Genomic DNA, 12186 nt, shown 5'->3' with positions numbered 1-12186 from the left:
TATCATCCCCTTTTGCCAAAGCGCTAGAAACGGGGGACGTAAACACACCAACACCAGTTGTCAAGCGGTGGTGGGGGACAAATACAGACACGAAAACACACACACATGCACAGACTCACACATACATATACTCATTCATACATACATACATACATACATACACACACACATACATACATACATACATACATACATACATACATACATACACACACACATACATACATACATACATACATACATACATACATACATACATACATACATACACACACACATACATACATACATACATACATACATACATACATACATACGGATCTTTTCAATCTGACCGACAGATTTTTTAATTAATTTCTTTAACTAAACACTTTGAAACTTCGGATACTGGTAAAATGTGTCACATAGAACAGGGTTTACTCTAAACATTGTTGACAAAATTTTGTATTTTAGAAATTATTTCATGTGAAAGTTGTCATATTTGGGTAATTTTAACCAATCAATGACATGTATTCAGCTGAAGAAAATTAGTGCTGCTGTTTGCGAACAAGTCTGTCAGATTGAAAAGATCCATATATATATATATATATATATATTCATTTATGCATAAGGTAAGAAGAAAATGGAAAGATCGACAGATAAATATCAATTTATTAACATAATGAGAATTTCAAATTACCTACAATTGTTTCCATATTCAATTCATTCAAATTACAAATAATAATTTCTTCCTATCTTGTACACAAATAAAAATATACCCATTTGTATCAATGAAAAACTAACATCCTTTTATTATTTCACCAATACATAGGATTAACTGGTGAAACTTGGATGCTAACATCCCTTTAAAAGGTATCTATATCCTCACAATAACAAGTATAATCATCATCATCATCATCATCATCGTTAAACGTCCGTTTTCCATGCTGGCATGGGTGGCACGGTTTGACTGAGGGCTAGCGAGCCAGAAGGCTGCACCAGTCTCCATTCTGATCAAGTAAAGTTTCTACAGCTTGATGCCCTTTCTAATGCCAACCACTCCAAGAGTGTAATGCGTGCTTTTATATGCCACCAGCATGAGGGCGAGTGAGGCGGTACTGGCATCGGCCACGCTCAAATGGTGCATTTTACATGCCACCTGCACAGGAGCCAGTCCGGCAGCACTGGCAATGACCATGCTCGAATGGTGCGGTTTTTTTTTATGTGCCACCAGCACAGGAGCCAGTCAGCAGCCCTGGCAATGATCACACTCGAATGGTGCTTATAATGTTCCACTGGCAAGGTTGCCAATCAGGCGGTACTGTCATCAGCCATGACAGCAATTTCATTTGCCTCAACAGGTCTTCGCAAGCATAGTTTATTGTCCAATGATTGAAGGGTACTCTTAAATGCGCTGGTTATGGTCTCGTTTGGCTTGCCGGGTCTTCTCAAGCACAGCATATCTTCAAAGGTCTTTGTCACTTGTCATTGCCTCAGTGAGGCCCAATGTTCGATGGTTGTGCTTCACCACCTCATCCCAGGTCTTCCTGGGTCTACCTCTTCCACAGGTTCCCCTCAACACACACACCTATTGCACATTCCTGTGTAAAGCTGTTCAGATTCTCTCTCACCTGTTATCTAAGATTTGGCATCACATCTACCTTTCAATGTTCATCTTTTCTTGTAAACTTTGAAAACTATATCAAAGTTTTCGTATTCATTCTTTATTTGCCATTTCTCTGTAGAATCCATTAGCCTCAGTAGCAGAGCATGCTACATTTGTATTCTGATTTTATTTGTAGCAAATCTCTGCCTTAACTTTCAAAACGAAAAAAAATCCATGAACAAAAAGAAACCAGATTTTTTAAATCTCAATTCATAGTATAACAGGAACACTTGTTGTGTGTGCAGTTTATGCAGGAACTGAAAAGGAAGTGCAAAGGCCAAGTGTTTCTAGCCCTGTGGTCAGAGATAATTGTTGAGGATAAAGTGAATACAACAAGCTTGATGTGTTTGAACCTTTTCTGCGTACACTGTGACCAGGGGGAGATCATATAGATGGACAATAATAAACAGCTGAAAGAAAACAGTGCAGAAAGCATGGTCTGTGTTTTTTATTGAAAATAGCTGAAATACCATCTCCAAGTGATTTTCTGCTAGTTGTTAACCCTTTTGTTACTATATTTCTGTTAACATATGCTGTCTTTGTTTGAATTAATTTTGAAAATAAGAAAAAAATTAGTAACATAACTTTCTCATCATTAAGCTGGGATCTGGGACAAATTAGGATAAAATTTTGATGGAAGATTATAATTTAAAGCACTATAGAATGGTAAGTTTATTTCATCGAACATGGGACAGTCTCAGGCAGATGGGTATCAAAAGGGTTAAGTTATATTTACACACATGATTATTGGACACTAAACTCTGCTTGTGAAGACCTGTTGAGGCAAGTGAAATCGAAATCAAATTCGATGACTGGCATCTGTGTTAGTGGAGCACTAAGAGCACCATCTGAGTGTGATCGTTGCCAGAACAGCTAACTGGCTTCCATGCTGGTGGCACGTAAAAAGCACCATTCAAGCATGATTGTTACCAGCGTCACCTTACTGGCACTTGTGCTGGTGGCACGTGAAAAAACATTCGAGCAAGGTCGTTGCCAGTGTTGCTGGACTGGCTCCTGTGCAGGTGACACTTAAAAAAGCACTATTTGAGAGTGGGTGTTGCCAGTACTGCCTGACTGGCCCTCGTGCCGGTGGCACATAAAAGTACCCACTACACTATCAGAGTGGTTGGCATTAGGAAGGGCATCCAGTTGTAGAAACTCTGCCAGATCAGATTGGAGACTGGTGCAGCCATCTGGTTTGCCAGTCCTCAGTCAAATAGTCCAGCCCATGCCAGCATGGAAAGCAGGCGTTAAACGACGATTCTTAATTTCTGTAGTTTTTCTGATATGTTACATCTAATTTTCTTTCATATCCTTTATTTAATAGTATACACTTACTCTGTAAATAAATTTATGATAATACAAAGCACTTGAGGATAGCATTAAAATTTAATGCTGTCTTTAAAGTAATTAGGTATTATGTTGACTTATGTTAGCCACTTAAAAGTCCTCAGTTTATTGTATACTAGCAGTATCGCCCGGCGTTGCTCAGGTTTGTAAGGGAAATAACTATAAAGCATTTTTAGAGAGTTATAGCCAAAAAATAGCAAAAAAATGGAAAAAAATGATGGTAAATTTTTTTTTGAGATTTAAAAAAGGTGGAGTTGCGTCCCCTAGACAGTTTGTGGTTTGTGTTTCTCATTGTCGACCCCATGTCGAATTTATCGATTTTTTTCAGAACTGGGGGAACTTTTCAAAATTTTCGTTGCGTTAGTTTTGAATTATGACATTGGGCTATGTGTGTGTCAAGTTTCATCAGAATCGGTTGAAAGCCGTGGTCAGGGTGAGGGTACAAGCAAACAGACACACAGAAACACGCACAGACAAACTGCCGTTTATATATAGAGAGAGATATACATATCAGATTTTGTACCTTTGCATGGCAGTGAACCATCTTGCACACCTTATTTGAACTGAAAAAAAAATCATACTGAAAACTTTATTGTAGGTTCAAATACATATGAAATAGCCCAAAAACCAGACTTCTAGGCTGGTCCCATCGCTAGAAGGTGGTAGGGGTTTGCCACCCTACTCGCAATATATCGAATGCAAGTGTGCATCGTTAACCAGCTAGAGGAGAAGTCCTCTTAGGGTTAAAAAACACAGTAAAGTTCGTTCAAATGGAACAGTCATGTTGAAGTGGTTATGAACATTACTTGCTAGTACAACTATTGTGTTCATCTCTTAGAGAGATTTTAGAATTAACTTTTTTGCTTATGAAATTATTACTTTTCTGCTGATTTATATATAAATTTTTTTTTTTTTTTATTTACTTGTTTCGTGGAGGCACATGGCCTAGTGGTTAGAGCAGCGGACTCACGGTCGAGGGATTGCGGGTTCGAATCTCAGACCGGGCGATGTGTGTGTTTATGAGTGTAACACCTAAGCTCCACATGGCTCTGGCAGAAGGTAATGGTGAACTTCTGCTGACTCTTTCGCCACAACTTTCTCTCACTCTTTCCTCCTGCATCTTGCAGCTCACCTGCGACGGACCAGCGTCCCATCCAGGTGGGGAACCTATGCGCCAAGGAAACCGGGAAACCAGCCCTTATGAGCCAGGCATGGCTCGAGAAGGAACAAACACTTACTTGTTTCAGTCATTAGACTATGGCCATGCTGGGGAACTGCCTTGGAGAATTCTTTTTAGTCGAATCAATTGACCCCAGGACTTATTCTTTGTAAGCCTAGTACTTATTCTATCGGTCTCTTTTGATGAACCACTAAGTATATATATAATATATATATATATATATATATATATATATATATATATATATATATATATATACATGTATGTGTGTGTATATATATATATATATATACATATATACAATGGGCTTCTTTCAGTTTCCATCTACCAAATCCACTCACAAGGCTTTGGTCAGCCCAAGGCTATAGTAGAAGACACTTGCCCAAGGTGCCACGCAGTGGGACTGAACCCAGAACCATGTGGTTAGTAAGCAAGCTACTTACCACACAGCCGCTCATATGCCTATTAACAACCTATATAAACACACAATTATAGATGTACAGAAATAGAAAATTAATTTCTTTTATTCCAATTCAGCATAAGACCTACAGTAACACGAACAGTGGCAGTCTCAGCAAAGGAATTAACTTTAGTTCTTATCATGTACCATAACAGTTGCCTATCTTTCATCTTTTACTTGTCTCAGTCATTTGACTGTGGCCATGCTGAGGCACAATCTTGAAGAATTTTCAGTCAAATGAATCGTGCCTTGATTTATTTTTTCTTTTCTTAAGCCTAATTTTTATTCTATTAATCTCATTTGCTGAACCACTATGTTAAGTTAAATTAAGTTAAGTTAATTTTTTTGCTCAAAAAGCAAAAAGCAAGGCCATGTAGGGGGACATGGAGTTATGTACAGGGAGGGTGTTCATGCAAAGAGTTCAGGCCATTTCTGGTCAAGAGAAACTTTGAACCGAGCAGTCGTCGGCATCTTCACTATCTCATCCGGTAGCTTATTCCACGGATCCGCAACCCGGATGGAGAAAGCCCCTCTCATTCGATTGAGATGAAATCGTCGCAGATAGAGATTTTCAGAGCGACCCCGCAGCCAACACTCAGGGATGCAAACACACCAACCCCGGTTGTCAAGCAGTGGCGGAGAACAAAAACAAACACAAAGCCACACACACACACACATACACACATATATATACATACATATACACAACAGGTTCCTTTCAGCTTCCGTCTACCAAATCAACTCGCAAAGCTTTTGTCAGCCTGAGGCTATAGAAGAAGACACTGGCCCAAGATGCCATGCATTCAAACTGAACCCGGAGTCATGTGGTTTGGAAGCAAGCTTCTTACCCCACACCCACACCTGCATCTAAAATGGTTCTTTTTTAAAACATTGAGTACAATGATCAAATACTTTAGCTGAAAGAAAATAAGCTTAGATTTTATTTGGTACAGTTGATGAAAGGAAATTAAAACCACTTTTCTTATTCAGTTCTCAATTTCTGCAACAACATCCAACAAATATGAAAGAACACTGGAATCAACATAATTTGGCTGATGCTGAAATACATTTATAATTTGGAGAAATATTCTTACTGATATGTCAGTAGAAGGTATCATTTCAAATATTTAGGCAAACTTTATATTTCCAGAAGAAATATAGAGATATCAAAAATGCTATCTTGCAGCAAGATAACTATGTTGCAGTGAATAAAAATTAGTTTTGTGATTGAATCACGTTGTTGAAATTTCTAATAATAAAAGAACCTTGTAAACTACACTTTAATTTTTTTCAAATATATTAAAATTGAAATTTATAAAAATTTTCTAGACAGTGTAAACTTTAATAATTGTTTTCTTTTAGTACTTCAAATTAGTTAATAGGCAGCTTTCTTTATTATGGTAAGCGGTGTTAATGAGTTTAGTCAGCATAGTCTGTGTGTCAAATTTGAATGCATATGAAAAGTGAATTAATGCAGTGTGAACTAGCACCAGTTGCAACATCCAACAGACACAGTGTTGGGAATGAGAGCTTCTGGTTGTCACAGATCTGGAAATAATCACTGAATATACAGGTACAAGGGTACATGTGTGGTCTTGAATATATGCATGCATATATGTTGCAACATTGTTTGAGCCAGAGGAAAATCTAGAGAAAGTTCTGTGCCTGAAGAAAAAACATTCATGTGAAATACAAGTAGGAAAAAAATCAGAAAAAGGCAAGAAGAAAATGTGATGTGAAGGCTGAAGACGCTCGACCTTTATTCTCTAGAAAAACGACAACGCAATGATGTATATTATGCAAACAGGTACGCAAATCTTTGCAAAAGTCATAGAGAACTATCCTGGAGTATTATTGCTATCTTTATGGTTATGTTTAGATAACGGATCTTTTTGGTTTGAACTGCAGTTTTTTAAAATAATTTCCACGTAACTAAACACTTTTAAACTTCGTATACTGGTAGAATGTGTTTATAAAACATCTTTTTCTCTTGGCTTTATTGAGAAAATTCTATAGTTTGTAAGATATTTTTTTTCTTCAATTTCTGCAATGTCGACCAATCAATGACATCTATTGAGGTGAAAACATTCTGTGCCGTATGAATATGTCCCTCGTTTAAGAAACAGATTGGGTTTATTTACATTTCTGAAGAAAAAAGATACCCTTCCCCCCACCCCTAACTCTAAAACAAATTGAAATGCAATAGATCGATACTAGGGTCATAATTATGGGTGACAATTTCATATGACACCGCTAGAAAAAACTGCTGTCCAAACAAAAAAGATGCTAGATAACATCTTTTGTAAAACAATATAACACTGTATATACGTGTTTGTCCATCTTTTATCTTTTTATTACATCCTCGAGCTATACTATTCTTATTGCCAACTGTTGTACTGTGGAATTATTTTTGCCCTGATTAGGGAGCTGGATTTTGGGAGTTTTTGACCTTTCCAAGAATTAATTTAATGTTCATCTATAGTACACTTATACTAGCATCTTCTCACCCTTCTGTTAAAACAAAATAATTCTTTAACCAAATAATTCTAAATATCCATTTTGAAGATATCATATTTGCCATTCTCAGTGAAATCTATGAGATTCATGGATTCACCACTCTAAAACATACACAATATAATTTAAACTTCAATAATTTGAAAGAATTTCAGAAGTGATTACTTAACTGGCTGATCTAAGGGAGATAATAAACAAAGTTATGCCCCTTAGCATCATAGTCTACGCTCGTGTTTCCCAAGCATTTTTTATTCATAAAGTCCTTTGATTCCTATTTTACTCAAATGGACCCTCCCAGCCATTCGGTGTTTAAAAAAAAATCATATTGTAGTTTTATAATTAAATATTAAGAATTTTATTTTTTAAAAATTGTTAAAATATATTGTGTATTGTAGAAGTATAAGCAATTTATTGCAGATAAATTCTAACAACAAAATCTTATATGCGCCCTGGTTGAAAACTACTGACCTACACTCGTACACAGCTGGAAGTTCACATTACACTGTCATGCATAGTAGAGAGAGAATTCTGATATCCATCATACTTTGCTATGGACGTGAGCCGCTCTCCGGCTATCTAGCTGCGGCTTTATATAGCTATGGTAAGACCTCACCTGGAATTTGCTTCACCGGTCTGGAACCCCTATCTTGCCCAGGATATTAATCGTCTGGAAGCCGTTCAGCGACGTGCAACCAAACACATACCCTCCATCGGGCATTTGCCATATTCTGAACGCCTTACTTCCCTGGGCATGGATACATTGAAGCTTCAACGTCTGGCAGCTGACTTGGCAGACACCCATAAAATTATTAACCATCTTACAAACAATAACTCTGAGCACCTTTTCAAACTCCATCTGTCTAACACCCGTGGACATATTTACAAAGTCAGAAAACAGCACAGCTCCCATGACTTTCGGAAACATTTTTTCACGCTCAGTGTTGCTGAAGCATGGAACAAACTGCCGGCATCAGTTGTTAGTTGTCGGAGCACTGCATCCTTCAAAACTTCCATGCTTCCTGAGATTCGCCAACACTACACCTGATTTTCTCCCCTCCATACACACACAAGCATGTATCTGACTCATACATTGTTTGCTTTCCAGACATTTGTACATTACTGCATACACTTTATACGCACTTTCTGACGAGTTGTGGTGCACCTGAGCACTGTATACAATAATTTCATCATCATTATTATTATTATTATTATTATAGAGGTAAAGTTTCAATCTATGGACAGACTGTTTTTTATTCCACTACATCTCCTGTTTACCCACAGATCATGCAGAGTATACTGTAAGGAGTTTCAACCCTTTTTTTCCCCTACAGAGTGAGCATGGTCATTTCCCCTGATGCTATCAGAGTCCTGTCTTCTTTCCTTCTTATAAAAATTTTAATCCCCACTAAGTTTACTCTGAGCCCTCTTCATTCAAGGTTTTGTTTCCCTAAATCAGTGGTTCTCAACCATTTTTTACCTATGGACCCCTTTGTTTGCTATTTCATTCAGGTGAAACCCTTAGCCATTCGATGTTTAAAAACTAATTTTACCGATACTTTTTCTCAAATTTCCTATTGTGCTATTCCCTCTTTCACTTGCGTAGGTTGAATTATGTAAAATGTCAGAGAAAGAAACCAAGCTATTTCTTGCAATACACACATTGAAACCAAAACTTTTCATGGACCTTTAAAATAACACTGTGAATCCCCAATTTACTAGTTTGGCAGCATGGGCCCTCAGGGGTCATGTGGATTCTGATTGAGAACCACAGCTCAAAATCTTCCAGTTTCTTCAGTAAGAAATGTGTGTGTGTGTGTGTGTGTGTGTGTGTATGTATATATGTATGTCAGGTCACTTTTGAGTGCTACTGGTAACATGTAACCCAGTACAACCTGTTGCATGGTCGGGTCGGAGGAACTCTTGAGAGTCAACGGCCATCCAATAAATGTCTTAAGGCTGTATCATGCGCGGGGACATAGAAATAATCGGACTGAATACCCGATCGCGCGGTTAAACCATTGGGAGTGAAGGTCTCCTAGCCTTTGTTAGGGCATCCTTCTAGGAGAAGGTAACTCAGGTAACTGGGATAACTCCGACATAAACCCTGCAGCTCAGTGGTCACCGATGATGTTGACTTGTTCTTCTTTTCGGATTATGGCTGCTGTTGCTTAGTGAGTGGGATTGACTCAGTGCACAGCCTTTCTTCACTTTAAAAAAAATCTTCTTGCACAGGCATTGCACGATAACAACATTGATTAAGCTTCATGCAATGGCCATACTCGATAACGAGGGGGCAGCCACCATGTATATATGAGACATTTTGGCCCTACCCATTGACATCACTGATTCAATGTTGATTTGTGGAGGCGCAATGGCCCAGTGGTTAGGGCAGCAGACTCGCGGTCATAGGATCGCGGTTTCGATTCCCAGACCGGGCGTTGTGAGTGTTTATTGAGCGAAAACACCTAAAGCTCCACAGGGCTCCGGCAGGGGATGGTGGTGATCCCTGCTGTACTCTTTCACCACAACTTTCTCTCACTCTTTCTTCCTGTTTCTGTTGTACCTGTATTTCAAAGGGCCGGCCTTGTCACGCTGAATATCCCCGAGAACTACGTTAAGGGTGCACGTGTCTGTGGAGTGCTCAGCCACTTACACGTTAATTTCACGAGCAGGCTGTTCCGTTGATTCGGATCAACCGGAACCCTCGTCGTCGTAACCGACGGAGTGCTTCCTCCTCAATGTTGATTTACTTGGCATTATATATTTTTCTTGAGACATTTTGGCCCCATGAAAATTTAGTTCTTATTCTAGTTGATCACAGACTTTCCCTCATTCTATTTATGCATATGCATTTTCCTTATATGTATATTAAGAGGGGACATGTTTGTAGCAATTCAGGGTCATTTAATACAATTCAACATTTTTCTCTCTTCTTCTCTGTTTATGTGTGTGTGTGTGAGCATTCCATATAAAAAGCATTATATAAGGCGGTGAGCTGGCAGAATCGTTAGCACGCCGGGCGAAATGCTTAGCAGTATTTCGTCTGCCGCTACGTTCTGAGTTCAAATTCCGCCGAGGTCGACTTTGTCTTTCATCCTTTCGGGGTCGATTAAATAAGTACCAGTTACGCACTGGGGTCGATATAATCGACTTAATCAATTTGTCTGTCCTTGTTTGCCCCCTCTATGTTTAGCCCCTTGTGGGCAATAAAGAAATACATATAAAAAGCATTGGTATGGGAGCTGGTGCCATGTAAAAAGCACCCAGTACACTTTGTAGAGAGGTTGGAATTAGGAAGGGCATCTGGCAGTAGAAACCAAGCCAAAACAGACTATGGCACCTGGTGTGGTCCCTGGCCTTGCCGGTTCCTGTCAAGCCATTGAACCCGTGCCAACATGGAAAGCAGATGTTAAATGTTGATGATGATGATGATGTATGAAAAAAGGGTGAGTATTTATGTCAACTGGATTCCATAAATAAATAGTAATCTCTCTCACTCACTCTATCTGTATGAGTATATTTCTACATGTGTGTGTATGTGGCCCAGAAACCTGGACGTTATCAAAGAAGCTTGAGAAGCGGTTGGATGGAACCTACACTCGCTTCCTTATGAGAGCTCAAAATCTCTCGTGGAAGCGTCATCCAACCAAAATGCAAATATATGGGAAACTACCACCCGTGTCATCTCTTGTGAAAGGTAGGAGAGTCCAGTTTGCTGGACATTGTTGTAGAGCTGAAAACGAGGCAATTTCTACTTTTCTCCTCTGGAAGCCATCTACTTGCAATACCAGAGGGCACACACTCTCCTACCCTGATGTAATCTCCAGGGATACAGGCATCCAGCAACAGGACCTCCGTAATGCTATGATGGACCGTAAAGTCTGGCGTAGCATGGTAAATTCCATTGTCTCGACCGCGGTCGAACAATGATGATGATGATGTATACCCCACCAAAAAATCGCCAAAACAAGTTCAGCACGTGAGATGAGGGGAGAGGAGAGGTGGTGTGGGATGAGGAGGGGGGAAGGGGGGAATCAGAGGGGGAAGGGGAGGAGGAGGAAGAAGAGGAGGTGAGCCAGAGGAGGGGGTGTCGGAGGAGGAGGACGATGATGAGGAGGAGCCAGAGGAGGAAGAGGGGAGGAGGAGCCAGAGGGGGAAGAGGGGAGGTGGAGCCAGAGGAGGAAGCGGGGGAGGGGAGTCAGAGGAGGAGGAGGAGGAGCCAAGGATTGTTAACATAAAAAGATAATGGTTAAAATACATAAAACTGTTTTTATTAAATAAAAACAATAGTTTTCGAGAAGGTTTCAATATATTAGGTTTATATATTTAAGTAAACAGAAAAGTAAAAAAAAAAAAGAAAAGAAGAAAACAAAAGAAAATATAAGAGGCAGCAGCCGGCAGTAGCATGACCATTCCTCAAAGTTCCGGAAATGGGTGGCGGAAGGATCTTGCGGATGGTCCATTTACAGGAGCACAAGGTGTTCAGCGTGGAGAAAAGCCAGGCATGTTTCATCCAACAGCAATAACAAGAGTATTTTGATCTTGTGGGTCGCTCGTGTTGGAAACTGTACAATACTGCTCTGGTAAACAGAACGGACCATTTATCAGCATCTAGCAACAACAACAACAACAACAACGGCAACAACAACAACAACAACAGCTACAACAACAATGGGTACAACAACAACAAGAACAACAACAATGCAATGGCAATTCTGCAACAACAATCGTGAATAATTCATTAGATGGTTGAGGAAAATTTTATTTTTTCTTATGATTTAAAATGATTAAAAGAAAGGTACGTGGAACTTACGTGAGGCAATTAATAAATTATAGAACGAGACAACTAGCATTGTTGTCAATCAAGCATACCTATCTATAATCAAAGGCAGTCCAACCAGGACCATCCTCTCTTTTCCCCAGGCACAGAACACGAAAGTCTGTATTTTCCAATGTGTTCTTTTCCAACATTATAAGTTGCCCTTTCAGGGTCAATGAATTAAGTACCAGTTGAAGGCTGGGGTTGATGTGATCGAC

The 12186-nt window shown here is 39.3% G+C and overlaps 1 protein-coding gene across 2 annotated transcripts in view; it reads right to left on the bottom strand.

Moving 5' to 3' along the window:
* Positions 1 to 11398: 11398 nt before the first annotated feature.
* The window catches only part of LOC115223894 (post-GPI attachment to proteins factor 6), a 107256-nt gene continuing 106468 nt past the window's right edge, over positions 11399 to 12186 (bottom strand). For both annotated transcript variants that reach the window (XR_005003650.1, XM_029794615.2), the window contains one exon: positions 11399 to 11729. Coding sequence is in view for 1 of the 2 variants with exons in the window: in XM_029794615.2 (XP_029650475.1) it covers positions 11659 to 11729 (71 nt within the window). In the remaining variant the exon portion in view is untranslated. The remainder of the gene's footprint in view (positions 11730 to 12186) is intronic.

Source organism: Octopus sinensis, linkage group LG24 (genome assembly GCF_006345805.1).
Source record: "Octopus sinensis linkage group LG24, ASM634580v1, whole genome shotgun sequence".
Taxonomy (NCBI): Eukaryota; Metazoa; Mollusca; class Cephalopoda; order Octopoda; family Octopodidae; genus Octopus; species Octopus sinensis.
This window is presented reverse-complemented; position numbering and strand designations above follow the sequence as displayed.